A 26040-nucleotide genomic window follows, 5' to 3' on the forward strand; every position below is an offset into this window, starting at 1 on the left:
GGGGGGTGACTAATGCCCGTTGCCATAATGCATGGAGTAATTTTAATGGACTGACAGAGAATGTTTTAAGTGAAGTGCTTTGCTTTACGGCATGGCCTCCTGCAGTATTACTCTATGGTGGCAGACATCAAGCAACCAATGGAAAACGGCATAAAGGTTCGTTCTTCCAAGTTCCAACTTGGTTCCAAAACCTATCTGCGTGAAATACTTATTTACAGCCCACATTAGATTAAATCAATTTGAAAACGTCGTCTGCTGCATTGTTTATGTAATCTGACAGCGAAACACGACCACGTGGCTTCAATTTCTACAAGCGCGAAATTCAATCGGAAAAATTGCACTTTTTAAGTTGTTAAACGAAAAATGGGCGAAAACACGAGCGTCGCTAAAGACATTTCGTCACTGGTTGAGGAAATAGTCAACTCGGCTGTTCAAGAGGAAGAGTCAAGTGTTATTCTAAAAGATAATCAAGATGAGACATGCAGGAAAAGAAAAGTTGAAGAATTAAGCAATGTTAATTCTAGCGTATGTGGCGTTTTCACCAACTAAGAAACAAAGTTGTTTATGTTGAATTAATTTTGTTTTAATCCTTTCGTTAGAAAAATATTTCTCCAAAACATAATAAACGTCAAAAAGTTATTCGTCCAGGTTTTGGGGAAGAAAAATTTGATGAAACTGACTATTATTTTGAAAATGGTAGGCCTATTGTTCAGATCAAAAAAATTAACATCGATAACTTTGGGTTAGCTAAAACGTCAGGGGAAGTGAGGAAATTTAAATATGTGGCTACTCTATCATGTGCACAACCATCTTGTTGACTTTTATGATCTAAATCATCCCGGATAAAACTATCTTCTATTCTTAGAGTCTGCTCTTTACTTGTGATTTAGGTTTGCGAAAAGTGTATCCTTATCCATATACTTACACCACATACTGTAAAGGCCGTTGGGTCGGAAAACCTTTACTTAAAGTGTTTTCAGAGGAATTTAGGGCTCAACCCGCTGAGCAGTATGTAAGTCATCTGCACAGCTTCAAGTGAACTAACAGATGACGTCATTTACCTTCTGATACAATTTTACAGGAGGCTTGTGTCAAATCTGGTCAATTAACAGTTAATGACCAAGTAGTTCAGCCTGATTATGTACTGAAAGATAATGATTACATAGCCAATAGAGTGCACAGGTCAATTTCCCATTGTTCTGTAACCATCCCTAACCGAAAAAATTATTCCGTTTATTCTATAAAAATTTGAAATTTTTGGCTGAGCTCTTGACAGGATATAAAAAATGTCTAAATTTCATGAAATAATTATTCTCAGGCATGAAACTCCAGTTGTGGCTGCCCCAATCAAAATTATCCATCACTCAAAAGATCTCTTGGTTATTGATAAACCTCCGTCAATTCCTGTTCATCCATGCGGCAGATACCGAAGCAACACTATTGTCTTTATTCTTGGAAAAGAACATGGTCTCAAAGAGTTGAATGGTAAAAAAAAAACCTCCATGTGGTAGGACCCTCAAAATTACTGTTCGGTGGCACATGGCCTCCTTAAGGGGAAAAAATATCAGTACGCCTTACTATAAAGTTTGATTGCGACAAGGCTACACCAATATTACGCAAAATACGTTGAAATTTCGCGTATTACGGGTTAAAATACAGAAAGGTCTCAGCCAGGGCTAATTTACTATAAACACCTAATTAATATTGCGTATAGTTTTACATCGTTTGGACCGGCTAACGTCCGGAGTTCTGATGTTCGGACTTGATAAGTCACGAACGAGGGAAATTGAAGAGAAGATCAGAGATAGGGAAGTGGCCAAAGAATATCTTTGTCGAGTTGAAGGAAATTTTCCAGAGTAATACAATTGATATTCCATTAGTAACATCGAGTACCATACTCGCTGTTGTCCTAATGCAATATAATTTTGAACAGCGGTGTGGTAGAATGTACTGAACCAATGAGCAGTATGTCTTACAAAATTGGTATTTGCATGGTGGATCCGAATGGAAAAGCCTGCGAGACTAAGTTTGAGAAACTAAGTTACAACGGCAAGAGTAGCGTCGTTTTATGTTAGTAGGGTGTTAATTGCCATTTACATTTACAAGTCAGAAGAAAATGTTGAAGGCTTAATATATTTATTTGGTTTTCATCAGGCAAACCATTAACAGGTCGAATGCATCAAATCAGAGTGCATTTACAATACTTGGGGTTCCCTATTGTAAATGATCCGATTTACAATCACTCTTCATTTGGACCACAAAAAGGAAAAGGGGGAGAATTCGGAAAAACGAAAGAGCAGGTATTTATAAGATGGGTCGACACTGATACGAAAATCAACGGTGCATTGACGCGTTATTTGTAGCTGATCGAAGATTTGATGAAAATTCATACAACTGAAAACTGGCTAGGGCCAGATACTCCTGACGAGGTACAAAGTCAGGATAGTTACGATATCGCTTTGAAATCTCTCAAACACTATACAGAGGGCGAAGACTTCAAAACATTATCGGAGAAGTATCAGTTCAAGAGTGAAAAATTCACAGTGTTGGAAAATTGCCAAGATTGCAAGTTGAATTATAGAGATCCCAAGGCAAGTGATCTCGTTATGTTCTTGCACGCTTGGAAATATAAAGGAGAAGGATTTGACTTTGAAAGTTCCATTCCTGTTTGGGCTCGAGAAGACTGGACATTTTCGTAAACACTTTCATTGTTTGTGTAAAATGTTACAAAAATAATATTTACCAACTATGTATAAACGAAATAAAACATTTTTCTTTAAACAAAAGAGTTTTAGTGCAAGAAAAAACATCGTATTCTTATCTCAACAATTTTCCTTGAGTGGGATGTTTGTTGATTGCAGACCCTCTTCTTTAGTCTTTCTTCGGCAATGCGATGTGTACTCATACACGTAGGACATAAGCTTATAGGCCTACAATTACTAAAGAAATAATCAGGACTTCGGTTGCTGTTTTTAAGAAATGTATTTTCATTCGAAGGAAGACAACTCGACACATAATAAGAAAGAATTGAAAGAAAATGAAATAAAAATAAACCAATTTCCAATGAGTGTAATATAAAGTGTCCGTATACTTTGATAACTTTCAAAGTAATGAAATGTTTGTAAAACAAATATGAATGAAATAGGAAAAAAAATGAACAGTGTCGTCCGAAATGGTTGAAACGCGACAAATTCAGCGAAAAATAAAAGAAAACTTCAAATAATGATACAACAAAACCAATTTTAGAAGTGCGTCAATATCTTAAGAAGGAATTATTCGTATTCGGTAGTTAGTTAACGATTAGTTAATAATCGCACTGACACAACCTTACTCCTAACGTGTACTTACGTAAATTTATAGTACATAAAAAAAAACAAGATAAAAAAGAGACGAAAAAAGTATTTTCAAAGTATGATCTTGTCTTCCTCTTGAAGAACAAGATCAAGATCGTACGCGCGGTTAGTTAACTCAAAATGTTACGTTGTTCCAACAGCTTCAGGAACCATCGAAAACATATTGCGTCAATGGCTTCCTATTAAGGAGCCGCCCAAATAAAAACCAAAAGAGAGGCTTCAACTTAACTTTTAAGAACTTAATGGTTCTTTCATTCTGATGTAATAGCATCCATGATAATTCCCCAAATCTTCGAATTTCTTCAAAATATTTAACAGATAAGGTGGTTCTTTCATTCTGATGTAATAGCATCCATGATAATTCCCCAAATCTTCGAACTTCTTCAAAATATTTAACAGATAAGGTGGTTTTTTCATTCTGATGTAATAGCATCCATGATAATTCCCCAAATCTTCGAATTTCTTCAAAATATTTAACAGATAAGGAGGTTCTTTCATTCTGATGTAAATGTAATAGCATCCATGATAATTCCCCAAATCTTCCAATTTCTTCAAAATATTTAACACAATCATGGCATAATGGTTGCAGATAAATAGCGCTAATGATTCTAAACAAAAAAAAAAAAAAAAAAACTAACAGCCCAAATTGGGTTAAGTAATTACTGGTCCACTTTTGTAATGTTTAGACTTGTCTAACTTCAACATAAAGAAGAAAAAAAATATACGCGATACATGATAACGATATTTGACCTAGGATAAAGGAAATGTGATCAAACATAACATTTCGTGACAAAATGATTTTCAGTGATTTGCGATTGCGACAATGTGTTTGTTCACAATTATATCAAAATCATTTAACGAAAAAATATTGTCAGCTGAAAGCGTCACGTGAAACTTTTTGAAAACTGTTATAAAGTTAACCCGAATAATCCGGTGGAAGTTTCATTTAATGATTTCGATGTAATTATAAAAATCTAAAATGGTTATCTTATCTTGCCACATTATTGGGTCATACCTACAATTCTCTGTAGAATCAGCATTCCACAAACAAATTAAGTAATTACAATCGGAAGAATGGTACCACCTAAGGTGAATATCGATTTACAGTTACACAAACAGAGTAAGAAATTATTAAAAAGTACGTTTGAGTCGTCGGTTGAGTTCCCCCCCCCCCAAAATGTTCAAAGTTTTAACGAGCAGTTGTTTAACTTTTTTCTTTAAAAAGAGTTGATCACGAAGTATTCAACAAAGAGTTGTTGATAAGTAACACCTTCTTCAATTTCTTTACGAGTAAGTGATTTATCGTCGGGTTGTTTTTCATGAATTGCGTGATAGTTGAACATACAGCGTTGATTAAATTCGGAAGGTGAACATTAGTTTCTACGTCAATCGGGTCTACAACCATCAAAGCCTCTTCTATGTAACTAATAGTGTTAAATTAAAAAAAAAATATATATATGAGAACTCGTAATCATGGATTAACTAATGCTAGGGATTGTTCACTAACTGGGTTTCCCATGTAATTCTATCGCCAACTACATGTTCCGAATTATTCCTTGATTCCCCTCTTCATTCCCCCAATTTATTGGACCAAAACGGATGTAGATATAGCGCCATCTCTCGGCAAAATAAATCGTTTTGCACAATTTAGGCAGTATTTCAATTTTGACGTCATAGACCACGTGATATTTGGTCCAATTTTCTTATAACTTCCTGTTAGGGATAGTAGCTGCTGCTAGGGGGCGTTTGGAACATGCATGCGTTATCTTTTTGGGGGAACGAACTATCCCTAGCGTTAGTTAATCCATGTCGTAATGTAAGTATAGAAAAGCCTTGAAATGGTACAAGGCACGCAGCGCGTCTCTTAAATATTATCACATCGCGTAATTTACTAATTTATCAATAAGGCCAAGGAAGAACAATGGTACCGACAAGCGTTCTAATTAGGTTAGGTTTCTCTGATATCCACTTACTTGACTTTGAGGTCAATTCTGTCACTGAAGTTTCTCAGCAATTGATGTATGAGGGAATATACAACTGGTTGTTTCAGAGGACATGGTAATGAGCCAAATATGGTACTAGGGGGAACTCGATCGCAAACGGACATCAAAAGTTCGTAGTCCATGGAATTGAGGACCTAAACATTAACAAAAATATTTCGAAATGTCACTTAGAACAACAAATTACACTAAATTGCGGTTATGTAACATTAATACTGAATAACTAAGAACACAGGCCACAGAGTAAACCCACTATACTTTAGCAATCATGCAATGAGAATAATTGTATTTTTTACCAATTTGAAGGCGGTGTTGAACTCTCCATTGACAAGGTTAGCTTCAACCTTTTTCCGCAAAGCTTGAGTATCTATGGTTGTAGGAACAGGGGTCGTCAGGATTCGCGAATGCAACAGAGAGTCATCTAACGCGTTAGACAACCCTTGACTGGGAGACAAAGAAATATGCTCTTTCAAGATATTCTTCACTTCATCCGACACCAGCGATGGTAACCTGTAAGTTAAATTAAACAAGCCATTTCATCCCTATAGGAAAACTGGACCTTTGTCGAAACAAAAAACAGCAGGATGCGCGCGAGCATATGAAGATTAGTATATCAAGGTCAGTATAAACTAGTCAGCACTATATTCCCTGTCCCTGGTTAGCAAAAGTTACTTCTCGATAACGTTTCAAAAACAAAACTTACAACGATATAGAATTTTTGATTTCATCTTGAATGGAATTCAACATCGCGTTTTGTTTCTCGTCCATCCGGGAATTCTGCTCCATTAATTTTTGATAACACGCGTTCAAGCTCTGATGAGTTAAATTCTTTACAGACTGCTCTATGTTCTGTAGATCTACAACGTTAAAGAAAGAAGAAAAAAAAAACATCACAAATTACTTCTGCTGACAATTAGCTAGAAACTCGGGCTTACATTCTTTGGTTCCTTGTTTAAAAGTTTCATTGACTTCTGTGAAAATATTCTGACAAACTTTCTCTACAGAAGGAACTAAGTGACTGTACAATAGATCCCGACAAACGGCTTGGATTTGTGGCTGAATACTTGCAGCTACATTCTGAGAAATGCTCTCGATAAAAGCCTTATTCTTAAAGAGTTTGCTGGTGTTTTCTCTAGCGGCCGATTCGGAAAACGTTAGTCTATGTATCAAATCTTGTTGTAACGAATCTTTAAAACTTTCCAAGGACTTGCTCAAATCTGAGAAACATTACGGTAGGTATATTTATTGTAGTAGAAGAACTGCAACTGCAAACCTAGGCTCAAACGCGAGCGACATACTTGGCAATACAACGGTGTTCATTTCAGCCTTGACCACTTTATCTAGTTTATTGGCAACCGTGGAACTGGCGCAATTTCCAGCTTCTACTAAGCGTTCCTCCATCCAAACTCTATCATAGTTGTCTCGTCTCAACATCAGATCTTCAACTTTGTTATCTAAAAAAAGTAAAAATCATCCACCCCAAAGTTAAGGTTCACGCAACGAAAGAAAACTGTCAATAAAACAGTTATTTGTAAAGAAAAAAGGATACAATTGCTTCGAGATTGATCAGAGACGGCTTTTTGAACATGAGCGGATACAGTAACTTCCAGTTTATCTAATCGGTGGTTCAAATTCTGGAAATAACGAGTTTGTTCCTGATATTTGGTTAGCTGTTGTTGTAAGGCCTGATTTTCGAGCGATTGACTTTGTCTAGTTTTTGAAAGAACGCTGATTTCTTGAGTCAAAGCTTGAAGCGCTTGTTCAATACTGCGCAACAAAATACACAAAATGACGTCAAGCTCTTCGTTTTAAGTTTGCAAAACACAAAACACGTTGTAAGGGTTAAACATGCCTGGAAAGTCTCGGAGAGAGGTCTTCATTAGATCTACCAACATTAATTAGGTTGGTTTCATTTCCCAACAAATTTTGTTGAGTTGTAAAAGGCGGTTTTCTGTGAATTTAGAAAAGTGTTTCACACCCTAGATTGTTGAAGCGGAGTTGTTGTCAACCACTTTTACTTACTCAGGAGAAATGTACTTCAACTCTTTACTAATATCTGGAGCTTGAGGCCATGAGCCAAAATCTTGGTGCGCGCTCTTTGGTGGTAAAATCGCGGTATCTTTGACCAAGGAATGATTTTTGGGTGAATTTGTCAACTCATCCATGGGTTTCAAAATTCCGTTGGTTTGAGACGAAATATTTACCAGTTCCCCGACTAATTAACAACCGAAATAACACTAAGTATGACACTTCACAAAGGGTAGCTGAATAATCTTACTAGAAGTGTCAATTGGTTCCATGATATCAGCTACTTCCTGACTAGGTGAACTGCCGGAACTTCTCTGTGACAATTTCCTTTGAATGAATGGTTCCGAAGTTGTCAAGGGATCTTCATCTTCTTGAGCCATATTGAATAAGTCACTTTTCAGACACAAAGTGGGCTCTTTGTTGAAACGTTGTGATATTCTTTGTCCCATATTGCCATTATTAGACAGTGACGAAATACTCGTCACGCTGTTGTTTAAATTGTGTTCCTCATTGGGAGTAATTGGAGGTAAGGGCACTGAGGACGGAGTTATTGTCGGGTTCGCGTTAGGGAACTTCCCTAATGCCGAAGAATGACCCAGACCTAATTTAAACCCAAAAACTGGTGTCAAGGAATGGTACCCTTTTTGTGTTTCGCTCGAGACAAACATACAAACATAGAACTCACTGGTATTATTAGGCGACGCAAAATCATTTGGCGTCAAGAGCAAGTTTTCATGGTCGGACGACAAACTAGAAGAACGATTAGCCAATTTTAATAGCGTTTCGCTCTCGGGTATCATCAGGGGTTCCTCTTCTGGTTCCGATAAGCTGTCTCTATAAGCTAGAATAATAAAAAATTAAAATTATCATCTTAATTACAGTTAAAATACTATCAAAACGTACCAACTGCTTCTTTGGAAATATTTCCATCCATTATTTTAAAAATTGGAGGATGATATGTAATTCGACAATCTTGTAGAGATCTAGAGATAGTGAGGATGAAGGATGATAAACCATGCGCGCTTACCATAACTTACTTTGAACTTATCCAAAAGCATCTAATTGAAACACCTTTAACAGAGGTTTCTTTACTGGAATCCTCTTCGTCATCTTCCTCACCATTTTGATCTAAAATACAATGTTCTAGATAAGGCGCGCGTTTGCGTGGTTGTTAACACGGACGCGGTTTCAAATGGTACGCACCACTGTCATTCTTTTTAGTTGCCTCAATTTCATCCGTGATCTTAATACGACATTTCATGGCTTCCACAACAGAGATGCTTAATATGGGACTGGTCATGGGGAACTCCGCAATTGAGCAAACGTTAACTATACTATCTTCATTGTTTTGATAGATTTGAAGGACATAGACGGACTAGGAAATTAAATAAGACACATTCCATTAAATAATTGCAGAGATGGAGTTCACTACACGCGGAGGGAGGCTATCCGACTCGCGCTGAATCTAGCAGGGCGGTGCTTAATGGCGCCAGGGAAATAACCCAAGGTGGTGACCTCACCCGTCCCTATGGGGTTTGCTTCCTTCCGAAATAATGGAATGCTCAATTATACCCCAGATATAAACTAGTGGCTAAGCCCGGGTTATATTCATTGCTTAAAGGGGCTGTCCGACCCCCTCTCCTTTTTTACCCACCCGCTATGTTAAGCTCTATGAGGAAGATCGTCGTTTGTCCCACTGTCCGAACAGCCCCTTTAATACGCGTATTACGAGAGTGCCGCTAATTTATTATTGGAAGAACCATTTAGTGAGAAAATCCTCAACATGTATAAGACAATAGCAAAATGTATGTTGATATGAATCTATACATCATGGTGTTAACAATTTTTCCTGAAAGGAATGTAGTCCAAAAACCCCCAACCTGTAATTCACTTTGTGGTTACATGGTGATGGCAAAAAATACTATACAGCAGCGCCTGCCCATTACATTTCCCCTCGTAAAACGGGACCACACAAAGCCCCCCCCCCCCCCCGCCGCAACTATACGTACTTTATTGTGCAAATCAGAGAGAAGAAGATAACCGGCGGTTGCATCAAGTTCGGCTTTGAGCTGAAATAACCTGGAATCTACTAATGAAGAGGAAAATCTAATAGTTTGAAGGCATTGCCAAGTTTCGCAGCTCCACAATTTAATTTCTTGATTGTTATCAGCGCCAGTTAGAGCAAACTTCCAAAATTGAACCCTGAAATATGCCAGTCATTTTATATAACAATGATTTGAAGGAAATGAGAGTAATTTTTTTTGGGGGGGGGGGGGGTTTAAAATGACTTCCACCATCTTTCAAAATGGTGAGCCATAAAAACAATCCAATAGTCATCCTACTGGCGGGTTTAGTGTCAAACTTAACATTCACGCCATTCTTCAATTCCATTTTCCCATCGCGAAATTATAGCAACAATGGAAATAGAGTGGTACTGAGAAGGGAGGAGTTACTGGGACGTGACGTCAATATTGGTATAGTCTAAAGACAATGCCCTGAGTTGACGACTTCCAATATGGTCGCCGCCAAAAACGTGGTAAGAGGTAGGAGGGTGTGACGTCACGAGAAAATTCGTAGTTGCAGACTATATTACCGAATAAGGTTATTTCTTACTCTGGTTGATGAAATTTGTGATTATCGAGGAAATACAGTGCTGATATGGGTTTCCCATCATGAGGTTTCCATTCATGAATGCAGCTAGAAATTAAATAGCAAAATTGATCTAAAACTCTTGGTATTCTCCTTATATAATCTCTCTAAACATTTTAACAGTCGCCTATTTAGGGATGTGGCCATTAGAGGACAACTATAGTTCTCAAGATGCAAACCTGGGTGATTCATCTTTTTCAGATGCGGTTTCTTTCATCTCATAAAAACTTATATCTCCTTCTAAATTTCCAGTGGCAAACGCTGTTCCATCAGGAGAAAATGTGGCGACAGTGACGTCCTATAAAATTATGGAAGATATTTAAAGTAACAAAGGAGGAAGTGAAGAAAAAGTGACAAAGGAGGAAGTGAAGAAAAAGTGACAAAGGAGGAAGTGAAGAAAAAGTGACAAAGGAGGAAGTGAAGAAAAAGTGACAAAGGAGGAAGTGAAGAAAAAGTGACAAAGGAGGAAGTGAAGAAAAAGTGACAAAGGAGGAAGTGAAGAAAAAGTGACAAAGGAGGAAGTGAAGGAAGAGTGACAAAGACACTAGTTAAGAATTTATTTTACCTTTGGATTCTTAATGGAAATCTTGAGAGAGTGTGGCAACTGTCTGGAGAGAATAGGTTGACCTCCAAACTGATTTGACAAAGTGCGGACATTGATGACTTCAACATCATTATTGTGAGTGACTGCCAAGAGGGTAGAGTTTGGTTCGTCATTTTTGTACACAAGGATATCACTAGGATCATCTGGGATGAAAGGGCACCAAAACAACAAATGGTAACTCGAGGGAGTGTTGGCTTCATTTTCGCGATCTAGTCGCAGCAACACCTGCGTTCTAAGCAGAAAATAAAATAAAATTTAAGTAACATAAAAAGATAAGTATGACACTTCCAGTTGCGTAAGTAATGAGGGAGGTAAAGCCTATTGTAAGCGCATACCTCATTTGAACTCCATCATCATTAATTTCGTGAACTTCAAGGTTTCCATACTCATCAATACAGGCCAATATCACTTCTTGAGTATAGGCGAAAGCTAAATCCTTCACTTGTCCTTTGAAACCCTTAATTAAAAGTCTCTCCTGCTCAGACTTGTGTTTGGCAATTCGAACAACTCCTCCCGCTTTATTAGCTAATTTTTTTTTAAAAGTCACAAATAAAATCTAAATCAGGTTTGCCATATAGTTTACAGACTAGGAGGATTCATACCATTTACACAAGGAGGCCTGGCTTTAGATTCACCCAGTAAGTCAGACTACCTTGTGTAAATGGTTTGAATCATCCTAGTATAAAAATTCCCCAACTTTTCCCTGATCTCAATGCCTATAGAGATAACATAAACTGACCTAATTGAAGTGAGTAGGCGAAATAGTTGCCATTGAGAGTGGAGGCCACCAAATGGCCATACTGGTACTTTACTTCCCAAGTATAGTCCACTACATTGTTCGTTTTAACCTGAAACAATGTTAGTTTCAGATGCAAGACAAAACTCAAAAGACTAGCTCAGGGTTGCCACGGAATTTTCAGAACCATATTCCCTGACTTTTCCAGGTTTTCCCTGACTTTTTTTTTTTGAGATTTTCCCTGACCTTTTTAGGCCGAAAACATAAATGTTTACGGCACGTTTTAAGTGCTTATAATTAAATAAACTCTCTACATTAAGTTTTCCAATGTATTTGTTGCACCAAAATGATTAAGAAACATTTTAACTATAAATAAGTCTAAGAGATTTTAGAGAGCATTTACTTTACAAAAACCATTCTAGACAATTTTAAGGATTGCTCTAGAGTTTTCTGTGTTAAGAGAGGATGAGGAGAAACTTTCATTACTCTTTCAATAAATACTTATCCCCAGAAATTTTACCCACTAAAATCAAATTCCCTGAATTTGCTGAAATTTTTAAAATTCCCTGACTTTTCGGCCCATTTTTAAATTCCCTAACTTTTCCAGGTTTTCCAGGATTTCCAGGTACTGTGGCAACCCTGTAGCCGGTAAAAATAAACAGGACACAGCAATAACCAGGAAACACTACCATATTACCTTTTTCAAAAATTTGGTCACGCGTTACCCCCCCCCCCGCGCCGACCCACCCTCCCCCTGCAATTAAACTTACTCTGTTGCTAGAAGAACCACGACTGAAAGGAAGCGAGTTGGTATGAATGACAACATTTTTAGCTTTGACCAAATGAAAGCAGTTCTCGTCATCTCCTGTCAAATTACTAAAAGAAAGAAAGAAAAAATATTTATATTTTTACAAGTACACCTCATAGAGTGTCATACTTATGCAAAATGCTTTTAATAAATATAAAGATACGTACATTTCTTGATAGTTATCCAATTCTTTGTTTGATGCACAACTGACGGGCATTTCCCCTTCAGACGTCATCTTTTCCTTGAAAATAGGTTAAAACTTAAAAAAACACTTATCTAGTGCATTTGACATTCAAAGCAAATTGAGATTATTAAAAAGAAAATTGAATTACATAAATAATAGTCAAATAAAATCGAAATTTCCTAAAAGACGTAAATGCAACTCTAACTGAAACTGAAAGTTAGGAGATAAATTCCGTTCTTTAATTTTTTTCCTTTGCATTGTTACAGTAAGCCTTGGTTCCATAGTTTGAGAAGTAACGTAAATGTGATTCCTTGCAAGGAAAATACTTACGTTTTATAGTAAGCTGTTTATTTATGTAAATTATTTCAGTAATTAAAACCTATTTATGTTTAAAAATTCTGCTTCAGTCCTCTAAAACACACAGCCGCCGACACTACCAAGTCCGAGTGACTCTCTCTGTCTCTCAAGCTTATGGATTCTTTGCTGGATATAGCCAGGGATCCCTGATATAGCCCAGAGCCCACTCGATCACGCGCTCACCTATGCCAAAATATCTATTCCCAAGCTTGTAAGTTGCAACTTTTGTAAGAAACAGCCAGAATTTTAACCAACAAATACAATCCGGTTTGAAAAAAGTTCATTAAAGTAAAGCAACGGCAACAGTATTGAGAGCAGGCAAGGAAGCAAACGTAAGCGTTTTGCTTATTTCCAGTCCTTGTTGAGAAGACCGTGTATCGCAGTCGCACCGTTTTCGCACGCTTGACAGTTCACAACTTCACACCCACATCCGGCTCAAAACTGTCTGCTCGTAGTTCTTGTCCTGAACGACGACAAATGAAACAGAAATACATCTTCTTACCGAATAACGAGTCAGGACGTATCGTGGATTCAAACTTTCAAAGAGGAGTGAAACATCCAGATCTGAGAAGCAATTATAAAACGTTGAAATAAATCTCTCGGTTTCATTCGCGTTTATTTCCATAATCGGATGATGATACTACATAAATTAACCATTTTAAAACAGAACTGGCGTGTTATAACTTAGGCAAAAAACATTTTATGATCAATGAATAATATTATACGAAAGTATCAACCCTGCCTCCTTATTCTATTTTTTTATGAATATCGGAAAATGTCAAACAACCAAATGTACATGATATAAAATTGTATTAGAAACCAATAAATACAATCATGGTTTGATCATACTGTTGACAGAGATGGGTCAAAATAATGTACACTTTCTTATACTTATAAAATAATCCAACGTCTTTTTCATACAATTCCTAAAAAATCAATATATATTTTGGATAGAGTTCAGTGACAGCTATGAAATTCACTATCACTGAAAGTTAGGCTTAGCACGGGAGCAATTTAGCAAAGGCCCGTGTCTAGCAGAATTTCCTCCCCTCATGTTAAGCCTAATTTCGCCAATATCATAGCTTTCACTGAATTCCAACTAGTTACGTTAACATCATCCAGAGAAACCTTAATTATTCCTGGCATTTCATTCTTTAAAATCTCAAGTCCGAGAACCAATACCTATATGACCATCTTTGAAGAAATGATGCATTTTTGAAAAAATGGGAAATGATTTATCTTTCTCCTAAATGAATACAAGATTTGTGACAGCACTGATATAGAAAGTCATTGCGAGCGTTACTCTTTAGTATTTTTCTCTATTTGGTTAAAATTAACAGTACTTTAACCAAACAATTTTTTTTGTGTGTGTTCCAAAAACGAAATAAGTTTAAAAATTTTTTTCTTTCTTAAAAAGGTTTTCCGTGAAAACTAAATAATTTGAAAAATGGATATTAACAGCACAAGATAACAAAAAGATACGGTTTCGATACAGCGATTTTTTTCGTGTTATTTTAGACGTCTTTTTTTTACCCAATATTAATAAAGTGTTTTGTACCTATATACTCATATATTTTATATTCAAATTTTACGATTTCAATCTCGAAGTCAATATTATTATTGGCAAGGTTTAGCAGTGTAGTTTTGATTAATAAAAACAATAACACTTGTTAAGCCTTGTCACTGCATGGCATATATTACGGTAATTACTTAGTAAAAAAGCCCCGTAATCGATGGTAATTATTACTACCATCCATTACGGGGCTTTTTTGATCATGCCACAAGATTTTACATCCAATATCAACCGATAAAAAGATAATGGGTGGAAAATCAATCTCGATTTGTTAAGCCTTGCCATCCGACCACGCACTATGTAACCCTTACCTTATGACCTTTGAATACGCCAAAAATGTGCTAGATTCTATCTTACAGCTAGAAAACAATGACTTTATTGATACCATAAACATGGATAATACCGGTATCAAATATGAATCGGCACAGCTTTTATAACAATAAGTAAAAAAAAAAAAAAAAACACTTCACTATACACTATTTGTGAAAGGAAAATTAATAAAAGTATTGGTTAGTTAAATCAATGGTTTTCGCATCAAAAACCATTACCAACTATAAACGGGAAATTAATATTAAGTTAATTATATGGCTGTAATATTAAAAACTGATAAAAACACTGGTATTAATATTGGGGAAAATAATTACTAATGCTGGAAAAGAATCGCTATATCGGGAGGCGTATTCACAGTTGATTAATAAAGCGGAGTTCGAAGATGTTCACAGCGCTTCAACAAGGGGAAGCGCTTCTTCGACGCTGGCCGCTCCTTCACTGTCACTGTTTTCTTCAAAATCGGCCGTGTGTAAGACAACCATCCCGTCGAAAGAACCTAGGCACTTTTCACACTTTAATATATGACAAGCTTTGACTCGACACCTTTTCGTGTGACGCAATTTCATGTGAACAGAAATGTTTCGCACCAATTTTTCACAATATCGGCATCGCACAATATCGTCAAACCGGCCTGGTTTCTTAATTATATTAATGACGGCTGTTTTTTCCGCGTTTTCTGCGCAAACGGAGTTTTTTTTTAGGCGATCAGACGTATTTTCACTTTTTTTTTCGGGAATTACGTTAGTCGGCGTTATTGTTACCGAAGGAATAGGTTCAACAGCTGGTAATTTCATGGGAGGGGGTAGAGTAGCTCGCGCAGGGGGCGCGGGGCTGACCGTTACCTTCATGGAAACGTCGCTGAGGCTCTTCTTTGCGGGAACCACCGTCATTTCTACGGAAGGACTCGAATTTAGTTTCTTCTTGGCCGCGTTTGCGTCATCACCAGAACGTTTAACGCTCCCGCTGTGGAACATGTACACGTGATTTTCGAAAAGCTTATAGAGATTGAAAGTGGCCGAGCATACAGTACACTTGTACGACAAATGGGCCGGTTTCAGAGTGGCCTTGTGAACTTGATTCATGTGCGAGACCAGCTTGCAAACATAAACCCGTCCACAAACCGTACATCGCCCCCCGTCTTGATTCTTATTCGCTAGCTCCTGCATATTAGAGGTAACGAGGCCGTGAGCTCCTAGCAAATGTCGCTCTAAACCTTGGTCAGTGAAAAACCTCCATTGACATTTCTGGCAATTCAATGGAGGCCTGGAGGAAAGCATTTTGGGATGGATCTTCACTTTGTGAATCCACAACATATGAGTACGCAATTGCTCCAAATCTTTGAGGTATCCGTCGCATATCTCGCATATAACGAAAGTAGTATTGGGTAACATTGGATTCCCATAGGCGGATTTAGAGGCTGTTTGAACCGTAGTATAAGGACCTTGCAATTTTGGAAGGTTTTGTTGCATTTTGCTAAGGGCTGCTGGACTAGCAGTTGGAATAACGGATGTACTGGAGGGTAATCTCTTAACAGCGGCGCTAGTGGATGATTGCGGGATTATACTAACTGAATTCTTCATATTGGCAGACCCTGTCGCCGCCAAATTTGGGAACAGCGCGACAGGTTGAGGCCCCCCACTGTTAGATGGTTGTTGCTGGATGAATAACTGCGACCCTCCACTGTGACTGAGAAAGGGCACAACTTGCCCGTTATTGACAACTTGATATAATTGACCACCGGGAACCGCTACAGTAATTTCGGGTTTCCCCGGTAACGTTTTTGTAATTGTTTGATTTTGGAAACGATTTTTTGAGATGTTATTTCCAAAATGTCCAGACTCTTTAAGAGAGGCTGAAACAATTTGCTGATAAAGTGACAAACTCGATGTAGTAGTTATTCTTTGTTGCGATGGAGCCGGCCTTATAATCCTCTGAGGTTGTTGCAAAACCTTAGTGGTAATCCCTACAATTGCCGAAAATTCAATTAATAAATTATGTAGCCAGTGTTGCGACAATTTTTTTTTTTTTGAACCAAGTTTCCTTTAACTTTAAACATTTGTATCTGAAAATAATTACCTCTCTGTTGAAGCGCTTTCTGACTGTTGGTTCTCGCGACAGCGGTGGCGGCAGCTACGCACATCTCATAAGACTTTATGTCCGATAAGGTAATTGGTTTGGCCGTAATGGTCGGATTTTCCCAGTCACCAGGGGGAAGTTGATTTCTCGCGGAGAGAAAATACTTCATACACTTGTTAATATGACTGGTGGCTCTCGTCTTGAGATTGGTCTCAAATGGGCAGTAAGGGCAATCGTAGAAAAACTGTCCCGGCAACTCCAAAACTCCCTTTCTGTTATGCAACGCCTCCATATGGAATAATATAACCTTGTGATCCCTCGTGATGAAGGTACAGAAATTGCACCTAAACTCTCTCCGAGGGGTCATATGAGGTACCAAAAGGTGGCCTTGCATTACCAACTCGGATTCCGTTTTGAAGTCGCACATTTCGCACTTTTTCATTGGAAAGTTAAAGGGCTCATTGGCTTGTTTAGAGCGAGCGTAACCGGCCGCGTGATCTTGCAATGAATTATCCAAATCCACATTATTCACGTCGCGCTTCAACTGACGCTGTTTCAGTTTCATCATATCTTTCTCGTACCATTCATTAACTCTGCTCAAACCTGGAATGCAACATTGCAACATTAGTACTCCAGTCCAATCAGTGCCCTGTTGTTTCTACAATGCAACCTAAAAACATTTACATTATATGTATATAACATTTTACACTATATATATGTAACATTTTACAATATATATATGTAACATTTTACAATATATATAACATTTTGCACTATAAAGCATTTCACAAAATCATCAAGAATTATAAAACTGGTCGTGATTTTTGTCGCACCTATTCCAATGAGAAATTCTCCAACGCTGCTATTGAAGAAAGGCTTGATTTGGTACAAATTTTTCTTAGTCGGATCTTCTTTCACTGTAGGTTTGGCTACTTGAACGTTTTTATCAATTAAATCCGGTTTCTTAAGAAGTAGGGGCATGGTAATTGACGGAGTTTCAAGCAATGATTCTCCCTCTTTTAACTTTATATTGTTCGCACTTTTGTCTCGAATAGGTACGTAACAACCCAGAGTTATGGAATCTTTCAGAAACGGTGGAAACTTTGCTTCTTCCAGGATTTCTTTACTCATTGGTTCCGTCGTCGGTTCAGCCGGTTTGGCGGGTTCTTTAGCTTCAACTTTGATTTGTTTCTTGTCTTTCGATTTAGGGCTATCAGTCGCCTTGCGTTTTTCAACCTTTGTCGGTGTTGTTTTGGTTTCAACTTCGACTCTCTTGGCTACGTTCCTTAAACTTCTCCGTCTCGTCTCCACAGGCGCGGCGTTACTTTCACCCTTTTCACTCGTTTTACTATCCTCTTTATTTTCTTTCTTGTCATCTTTATCATCATCTTCGTCGTCTTTGATTTCAACTACATCGCCTTCGTTGCTGGAAGATTTTTTACCATTTTCTTTCTCCACCGTCACTTCTTCAATCTGGAATGAAAAACCAAAATTCAACACACGCGATGTGGTAAAATGAACACGTGGGACACTTCGTGAGTCGTGATCGCTTAGAAAAACGCTGGTTCAATCAACCCGAAACTATCAACATTGCTGTGAAATTGTTTTATTTTGCTTTTTAGTTGCACTGTTCCAACAAATGGTTCTCATAATTGCAGGTATATCTTCATGGAAATATTATTCCAGTTAAATGTGTATTTTTAAAATCATCGAACCATTCAATTGAAAAATGAACACGTGAACCAATGTTTTTCAATTGAAACTCTAAAAACCAAGGGGATATTACAAACCTCGTTGCTATCTTTGCTAGGCTCGTCACCGTCTTTCTTCTTCTGAGAAATGTTCTTATCCTTCTCATCATTTTTATCATCAGCGCCAGAATCACTTTCACTATCTTCATCTTCTTTCCCAGATACTCCGTCTTCGTTACTGGTACCATTTACGAGTTTCCACATGGCAGCGGGTTTCCCTGTACATTCATTCATATTGGGTGATTTTGTTTTTTCCCCTTTTTTCTCTCCATTACTTTCCCTCAGACTCGTTCGCGATTCTTCCGATCCTATAGAATCGTCGCGGCTATCATTCTCATCTTTTGATAACCCGTCTATTTTTTCCGAACTTTTATTCGAAATAATACTATTTTCATCCTTGCCACTTTTAGATTTAGCATCACTCTTGTTCAAACCCGCGTTATTCTTATCAGTTTCTATTTCCTCCAATCCTGCACTGCTGAATGATGAACGAGTGTTTTCTTTATCTTCTCCACTCCCAGCTCCATCATCTTCATTAGTTTTGCGTTGTTCCATACTGGTTGCGGAATTCAAGCTTTCATCTTCATCCAGCTCTTCAACTTCATCTTCATCCTGTTCCCCATTTTCATTTTCCCTATCAATTTCTAAAACATCGTCATCTTGTTCATCCTCTTCTTCTATTTCTTCCTCTTCTCCATCCTTATCTTCACCGTGTTCTTCCTCTTCTCCATCCTTATCTTCATTGTGTTCTTCTATTTCTTCAACTTCATCATCATCATCATCATCATGCTCTTCAATTTCTTCCACTTCATCTTCATCATGTTCGCCAACTTCTTGGATTTCATCTTCCTCTTCGCCAAGTTCACCTTCAAGTTCTTGAATATCATCATCCTGTTCATCCATTTCTGATCCCTCAAACTCATCCTCCTCCATGGCGTCGGAATTGCTCATCTTGCGCAAATTTTCAATTCTAAAATGAAATCAAGTTTTAGATGAAATGACACCTGTATCCGAACAAGAAGGCTTGATCAGGGCCGGAAATAAGGAAAATTTCTTATAGGACATGTGTCCAGTGACGCCCCCCTTTGACTGGAAAAATTAAAGGACATGTCCACTGGAGTGTGCAAAAATAGTGTCGCATATTCATAGTCAAACTATCAAAATTTATTGGTCAAAATCATTTTGTTCAGTGACTCCCTTAGTTTTCAGAAAAATTATGGGACATTTTAAAATTTTATTGGACAATGTCCGGTGTCCTATGCTTATTTCCGGCCCTGGGCTTGATAATGTCTTGTATCAATCCACCACCAACCGTGTGCTAACTGTGGCACAGCTCAGGTCGGGTGGGACTAAAAAAAAAAAGGGGGGGAGGGGGGAAATAGTCGGACTCAATTATAATAATTGGTTAGTCGGTAGCCCTTTTTAGCCAATTACCATTGAGTCCGACTATACATAGTTTACACACATGAAGTATTCATACAATTTACACCAGAAGGCATAAAACTGTCTGCTTTTGTCCTTCAGGTAGCCTTGCCTTCTGGTGTAAATGGTATGAAAACTCCATGTGTATTAACTATCTATTCCTCCCCCCTTTTTTGGCGTCCCACCCAACCTTCGCTGTGTCACAGTTAGCGCACTGACTTCTCTTAGACTATGCTTCCTCCCCCCTCCCCCAATTCACCCTTGCCACCACTTTCGCTGTAAGCTTAGATTTTACACAGGGATGCCACGGAATTTTCAGAACCAAATTCCTTGACTTTTCCAGGTTTTCCCCTGACCTTTTTAGGCCGAAAACGTAAATGTTTACAGCACGTTTTAAGTGCTTATAATTAAATAAACTCTCTACATTAAGTTTTCCAATGTATTTGTTGCACCAAAATGAATAAGAATAATTTTAACTATAAATAACAGTCTTAAGAGATTTTTTAAAGGCATTTACTTTACAAAAACAATTCTAGACATTTTTAAGGATTGCTCTAGAGTTTTCAGTGCTAAGAGAGGATGAGGAGAAACTTTCATTACTCTTTCAATAAACACTTATCACCCAGAAATTTTACCCATTAAAATAAAATTCTCTGATTTTGCTGAAATTTTTAAAATTCCCTGACTTTTCCCTGACCCATGGCAACCCTGTAATACATTATTGTCCCCATGCTTAGTAGACGTTTATTATTCCCTTATTTAGTTGAAATTTCTTAACCCTTGAATCTTGTACAGAGGATAAGCTATCTTAATTCATAGCCCACTCGATCCGTGCTCCCGGACGCTGCACTGCTATAGCGCGAGCAGCTTGCGTCGTGACGCGCGTGATCGAGTGGGCTATGCTCAATTGAAATCATATAAATAGTTTTCAGACTAGGAGGATTTATACCCTTTACACCAGGAGGCCTGATAAAAGTGTAGTACCAAGTCTGGCCTCCTGTATAAAAGGTATCAATACTAGTCTGAAAAAACTATGCATAATAGTGTGTTGTTATTTCATAGTAAAAACTGTTGATTTCATGTTTACATTTACTGTGGCAATTGACAGCACATTAGTTTTGGAATAAGCACATTCAAATCAACATACCTTTATTAGATTAGCATGAAATGCTCTGAAACAGAAAGAGCATAAAGAACAATCATTAGACTTGGGTATATTAACTCTTCCAAGCATGAAATGATTATATCTACTTTTAAGCCTTGGATTTGGATATAGATTTTTACCGCACAAAAGACGCCACCACACATTTTACCGCCAAGTTACTAACGGCCTCCTTTCGGCCCCCTTTGATACCCCCTTTTAGCGCGCCACATAACGCAGCCCTGCCCTAAGGCCGCCTTTCCCTATGCTATCTACACCCCCAGAACCCCTATTAGCTCCTAAATAGGCTAAATCGCTAAAAACATAACCCAAAACTTAAAAAGAACGCCTTTATTAAAGTGAAACCGCCAAAATCACAAAAATCGCTTTGAAAGACAATCAAAAAACGCTCCATTTGACGTTACCCACGATTTATAAGCCTCTGCCAAACTACACCAGAGCCTATTTGATTAGAAACCGAAGCGCCATCCAGCCAGCCTTCCGTAGTAATAATATTTATAGCGCTATAAAACAAAGCAATGCTACCAATGAAATCCCCTACTCGCGCTCCGAACAAGGTGAACCGCGGTTGGTCCACGATGCTAGGCTGAATGAAATTTAATGAATATGCAAGGCTAAACCGGCAAGATGAAGACCCGTTCGCGCCTTTTCTTTCATTACGCTTACAGAGTGGACTGTAAAAGTGCCTAATGAGAGCCTAGGCCTAAAGGACGGCGACATTGCGGAACTATATCGCGAAGCCCGACGGTGATACGAAACGAGAAGCGCGAAATAATTGAGAAATTAAACTTACGTTTTAATTTCCCGATATCCTTAAAAGGCCTAAATAATTTACGGATAAACTAAATCCGACAAAAAGCTTAATAAAACCAAGAAATTTAGGCGCGAAATCGACTGTAGATAGACAGACGCTCTAGCCGGTGCCCTATATTGAACTGTATTGCAAAGTTACAAGATGGCGCTCACGGGTCACGTGATCTAATACTTTTTACGTGTGTATTTTGAAGCACATACGTTTAGCGGCGAATCAAATTTGAGTTAAATGCCCACGTGACGTTCTTAGCTTTGTTAACCAATCAGGTGCCGTGTTGGATGTATGTTCGGTTTTTGACCTACCAACGTGACGGGAAACGTTGTTGGTTGCCCCCCGCGTCCAATTTCACCCCCATCATGGTCACGTGGTACAAGTGGTAACGTCACCCCCTTTCCCCCACCACGTTAAGTTAACTCGATGTCAAAATCAAACTTTTAATTTCCCGCCAGAAAAGCCACCCTAACCCTTTTATGACATAACAGGTGTCAATGCCCCTGACCGATATATATATATATATATATATTCATTACAAGATTATGTCAAAACTTCAGAAAAGTTTGGGAAAGAGCCCTATCTGCCAATGCTGAATGAATGTTTCTATCAACTTTCTTCAGAGAGAGAGAGCGCGCGGATTCATGTAGGAGTCCAGGAGTCCAAGGACCCCCTAGCGGGACTTGCAGAAGTGATGCCAGAAGTCCATCTCACCCGAGATTATTCAAGGGCTCAGTTGAGATGAGAGGCCCGGTGCCACCCCCCCCGTTTTTTTTGTGGACTCCTGGAATAAGAGTCCAAGGAGTCCCATAGAGATTTTATTTCAAGGTCTTTTCCTCTTATAGAAACAGAAAACTACCAATTTGGTTAACTGTCAATCATTTTCTTTGGGGAATCTATATTTATCTTATATCATATTAATCCATTTTATTTTGGAGTTTTGGGTCACTGACCCCAGGTCTAAATTAATTCTGGTCTCAAGGACATGACAAGTGGCTTCATAAAATAAATTGGTCCCAATCCCAGGGACTGTTATTATACTGACAGTGTCCCATTGTCCCAAAGAGACCTTATGAAACCCACCACCCAATAACCAGTGTTTTAAGCTTAAAAATAAAAGTCCAAACTTTGGTGCAATATTTAATCATATTTTATTTAAAAATGTTCATATTTACAAAATAGGCTGAAAATAATCCTATTTAACAGGATTTTGTATTTTAATTAAGTATCATCATCATCATCATCTTGATCATCTCCAAAAGAAAGCAAACTTTTATTTTTAATTCCCTTTTTCTGGTTTTTATCATCAGAATCTTCCAATCTATTCTTCATTTTTTTACTAATTGACGAAGTGTTTAATGGATTATCATTAATACGTTTCACTGGTTTATGAAAGGTCATTTTTTTATTGACATCATCTGATTCTAAAAAACCCAAAAATTTGGACTTTCATTTTCATATAATAAAAAATAAATGTCACATTGTTCTTTTTTCCCCAGTCCAAGTGAGAGTAAATTTCTACACTATAAATAGCATAGTTTAGTTAAGTGTGACACTTCAATTGAAGGTCTCACTTCTGTTCCTCATATTACTAATATAAGTAACATTATATCTTTAAGGTTGACAATATCAAGTTTTAGATTGTCATAACATTAACATAAGTAACCTAGTTACTATAAGTCTGACAAAATCATTATATGACAACCTCAATTTACACTTTAACTTATTGTGTTACTTCAGTCTGTAATTGCCTATCACTTGGACTTCATGGCAGAAGTTCATTACATAAAGTTTTTAAAGGGTTTCCCTGACTATTTCCTGTTATGGCCAAAAGCTGTCAATGTTTTAAGAACATAGACTGAAGACTTTTTCTGAACTAATAGACTAGTGGCAGCCCATGTTATTTGCCCATAGACCTTAATACAGTCAAAGCTGGGAAACTGCCATTACTCTATTATTAAAGTTCTAGACTTCAGAAAATTTCCTGACTTTTTGGTACATTTTTTAATTTCCTGACTTATCTATATTTTCCCTGACTTGTGGCAACCCTGTGCAAAAACTTATCCTGACTATTCTTTATGTAATAAACCTCTGATTTTGATAACTTGTCATTATACCTGTGTCTTTTTTAGATTTAGGTTTTTTGGGAAGAAATTTTGCAGCTTCTTCAGGTGTTAAATCACCCGCTTTCAGAGCTACCACTACAGGCTTCTCATCATCTGAATCTGAACTATTGCCATCAGCAGTGGGCAATTTTTCTCGCTGCAATTCAATGTATAACCTCATTTCCATCATAAAACTTATCACAGAACAAGATAGTACAAGGTTGCAGCAAAGTGTTCTGATTAAAATTCCCTGACATTTCCAGATTTTCCCTGACTATTTCCTGTGCTTTTTGTCATTCTTTTTTAAGCCAAAGAAACTTCCCCACTAAAATCAAATTCCGACTTATCTCCCAAGATTTTAAAATTTCCCAACTTTTTGACGTTTTCCCTCACCTGTGGCAATAACTATAGTTAACTGGCACCAGTGTTGTTCTTAGCAATTTTGGGAATGTACTTTTCTCAACTCTAAAACGTACTTTTCCAGAAAAAAGGGGGGAAAACGTACTTTTAACTTTCACCCCCCTCCGAAACGCTTAGCGCGCCATCTAAGATACAAAATATCTTAAATATAATTATAAGATTATTTTTTATATTAATTTATGGAATACTATTTATTTTATTCTAATTGTTTTATCGATCCATATTAATTAAAACCAAGTAATTAAAACTAAATAAACCACGGGAACATCAAGAGTCTCAAGCGTTAAAGTGTTAGTGCCACGTTTTTTGAAAAGTGGCTAATTTTCGTTTTAAAACATCAATTGGGTTATAATAACAGTAGATCCAAGGTAAAAAGTCTTATAGAAATTGATTCATTTTGTAATATGAAAAAGAAAATTGATATTTCACATACCTCATTTAAACGGAATTATAAATATACCCCTGGTGACGTCATAAGAGGTTGACCAGCGCGAGACAGATTTCATTACGAGAGCTAAGCCTAGTTTTTAAACATCGCGCGCGCGTCAAATTCGGTCACTTTGAAAGCGCCACCAATCAATTAAAAAAATAGGACTTGCGGAGTCGCGCGTGCGCTGGCTCACGCGCGCTCGAATCGTGACGTCAACAGGGGTATATGGAGTATTCAACTGTCAAAATAGTTTGAAAAAATTCTGCGAGTAGGTTCCGAAAGCCCTGGTTTTAATAATATTTGAAAAATTATAATGCATTATATAAATAGATATTCTGAATAAGAAAGATTTGATCTTTCAGATGGGAATAAAACCTTTTAGTTTTAAAAATAGCGATTTTTGGTGACTCTAACACTTTAAGGAATGCTTAACCTCTCTACTCCGATAGCAGTAACACGTTTAGTCGTTTCCCCCGGACCCCCACTCAAGTTTAGCGCCACTCTGGAAAAAAAAAATTCCAGGGAAAGGGTTCAAAGGGTACAAAAGAACGATGAGTGATTGGCTCATTTTTCCTTTTGGCTTTTTTGCCATGCGTAGAGACTTATTTTTTTTAAAAAAAGGAAGTGAGTTGAAAAATAAAACAAGGTGTCCGCCAGATTAAGTTCGTCCAAAAAAAGAATCAACTTTTTTAAATACTAAGATATTAATTTCCTCGTCGTTATTCAAAAAAGTGCAAAATCGTCCCCCAAAAAAATTAAAAATTACTTCCCATTCTAGAAATTCCAAAAAGTACTAAATAACCTACCAAAAATACAAAATGTATTTTTCGTACTCGAAATTTGAAAATGTACTAAAAAAGTACATTTGTACTACCAAGAACAACACTGAGTCTGGCACTCCGTATCACCATCCTATTAACCCTAATACAGATAAAGGCAACAAGCTGCTGCAGCTTTACATTGTGAGTCACGTGACTATTTTTTACCCATCCAAGGCTTAACGACAGTTAAAAGATTTTCTTACTTTTGTTTCAACGTTGGGACCTTCGACAAATCCAACGCGTTCTTTTAATTGCCGAATAAACTTCGGTTCAGTTGGTTTTATATACGATATTTGATGTTTTTTCGGCATATTAATTTAAATACAATGCCAAGACGTTAAGATCAAAAATAACATATACAGTGAGCGTGACCCAAGCAATGGCGGGTAAACACAGAGACTACAATGGAGTACAATTCTTCTATGG

The 26040-nt window shown here is 37.5% G+C and overlaps 4 protein-coding genes across 7 annotated transcripts in view; 1 reads left to right on the plus strand and 3 right to left on the minus strand.

Annotated features, from left to right (window-relative positions):
- RluA-2 (RluA pseudouridine synthase 2) overlaps window positions 1–2786 on the plus strand; it is a 29660-nt gene extending 26874 nt beyond the window's left edge. Inside the window, exons 1-10 of one of the 2 annotated variants that reach the window (XM_089848242.1) lie at window positions 12–156; window positions 229–525; window positions 600–696; window positions 891–1012; window positions 1082–1182; window positions 1319–1485; window positions 1715–1856; window positions 1934–2070; window positions 2155–2300; window positions 2364–2786. In XM_089848242.1, coding sequence (XP_089704368.1) covers window positions 364–525; window positions 600–696; window positions 891–1012; window positions 1082–1182; window positions 1319–1485; window positions 1715–1856; window positions 1934–2070; window positions 2155–2300; window positions 2364–2699 — 1410 coding nt within the window. In that variant the 5' untranslated portion in view covers window positions 12–156; window positions 229–363 and the 3' untranslated portion in view covers window positions 2700–2786. Of the gene's footprint in view, window positions 1–11; window positions 157–228; window positions 526–599; window positions 697–890; window positions 1013–1081; window positions 1183–1318; window positions 1486–1714; window positions 1857–1933; window positions 2071–2154; window positions 2301–2363 lie in introns of those variants that run through there. The other variant, XM_089848244.1, reaches the window with a different exon arrangement.
- A 177-nt stretch (window positions 2787–2963) lies between these two features.
- Window positions 2964–12855, minus strand: Ge-1 (Enhancer of mRNA-decapping protein 4 homolog Ge-1). Its single transcript, XM_089848232.1, has 23 exons — window positions 12693–12855; window positions 12346–12419; window positions 12141–12246; window positions 11374–11482; window positions 10970–11159; window positions 10596–10866; window positions 10210–10328; window positions 9995–10078; window positions 9391–9583; window positions 8585–8756; window positions 8419–8509; window positions 8285–8364; window positions 8067–8222; window positions 7632–7982; window positions 7376–7568; window positions 7206–7304; window positions 6903–7120; window positions 6652–6807; window positions 6289–6570; window positions 6057–6210; window positions 5650–5863; window positions 5327–5490; window positions 2964–4777 (listed from the first exon to the last, which is right to left on the minus strand). The coding sequence occupies exons 2-23, from the start codon at window positions 12411–12413 to the stop codon at window positions 4585–4587; spliced, it is 3663 nt and encodes a 1220-aa protein (XP_089704358.1). The 5' UTR covers window positions 12414–12419; window positions 12693–12855; the 3' UTR covers window positions 2964–4584.
- Window positions 12856–13318: 463 nt separating this feature from the next.
- LOC149651348 (uncharacterized) lies at window positions 13319–21999 on the minus strand. Of its 3 annotated transcripts, none has more exons than XM_089848228.1 (6): window positions 21827–21999; window positions 21019–21043; window positions 18489–19419; window positions 17532–18171; window positions 16699–17301; window positions 13319–16585 (listed from the first exon to the last, which is right to left on the minus strand). In XM_089848228.1, the coding sequence occupies exons 3-6, from the start codon at window positions 19398–19400 to the stop codon at window positions 15009–15011; spliced, it is 3732 nt and encodes a 1243-aa protein (XP_089704354.1). In that variant the 5' UTR covers window positions 19401–19419; window positions 21019–21043; window positions 21827–21999; the 3' UTR covers window positions 13319–15008. The 3 variants fall into 3 exon arrangements, with proteins under 3 accessions (XP_089704354.1, XP_089704355.1, XP_089704357.1); XM_089848229.1 differs by lacking the exon at window positions 21827–21999 and adding an exon at window positions 21123–21790; XM_089848231.1 differs by lacking the exon at window positions 21019–21043.
- A 966-nt stretch (window positions 22000–22965) lies between these two features.
- On the minus strand, window positions 22966–26018 carry LOC149651349 (uncharacterized protein KIAA1143 homolog). Its single transcript, XM_089848249.1, has 3 exons — window positions 25818–26018; window positions 23956–24100; window positions 22966–23262 (listed from the first exon to the last, which is right to left on the minus strand). Exons 1-3 carry the CDS (start codon window positions 25923–25925, stop codon window positions 23060–23062), a joined length of 456 nt encoding a protein of 151 aa, XP_089704375.1. The 5' UTR covers window positions 25926–26018; the 3' UTR covers window positions 22966–23059.
- Between the last annotated feature and the right edge of the window lie 22 nt (window positions 26019–26040).

Source organism: Phalangium opilio, unplaced genomic scaffold (genome assembly GCF_054372755.1).
Source record: "Phalangium opilio isolate 3A_F unplaced genomic scaffold, DU_Popi_V2 ptg000082l_1, whole genome shotgun sequence".
In the NCBI taxonomy this organism is placed as follows: domain Eukaryota; kingdom Metazoa; phylum Arthropoda; class Arachnida; order Opiliones; family Phalangiidae; genus Phalangium; species Phalangium opilio.

Bases quoted from the DNA above. Each gene is read 5' to 3' on its own strand.
- LOC149651348 (XM_089848231.1), bottom strand. From the start codon at position 19,400: ATGAGCAATTCCGACGCCATGGAGGAGGATGAGTTTGAGGGATCAGAA. The intron at 18,172-18,488 runs GTTTGTAATATC...TTTTCATTCCAG, and splicing joins CTAGCAAAGATAGCAACGAG to ATTGAAGAAGTGACGGTGGA. The intron at 16,586-16,698 runs GTAATTATTTTC...CGGCAATTGTAG, and splicing joins GAAAGCGCTTCAACAGAGAG to GGATTACCACTAAGGTTTTG.
- LOC149651349 (XM_089848249.1), bottom strand. From the start codon at position 25,925: ATGCCGAAAAAACATCAAATATCGTATATAAAACCAACTGAACCGAAG. The intron at 24,101-25,817 runs GTAAGAAAATCT...ATTGAATTGCAG, and splicing joins GTCCCAACGTTGAAACAAAA to CGAGAAAAATTGCCCACTGC. The intron at 23,263-23,955 runs GTATAATGACAA...TGGGTTTTTTAG, and splicing joins TAAATCTAAAAAAGACACAG to AATCAGATGATGTCAATAAA.
- Ge-1 (XM_089848232.1), bottom strand. From the start codon at position 12,413: ATGACGTCTGAAGGGGAAATGCCCGTCAGTTGTGCATCAAACAAAGAA. The intron at 6,808-6,902 runs GTATCCTTTTTT...TACTTTTTTTAG, and splicing joins TGATCAATCTCGAAGCAATT to ATAACAAAGTTGAAGATCTG. The intron at 6,571-6,651 runs GTATGTCGCTCG...AATGTTTCTCAG, and splicing joins GAACACCGTTGTATTGCCAA to ATTTGAGCAAGTCCTTGGAA.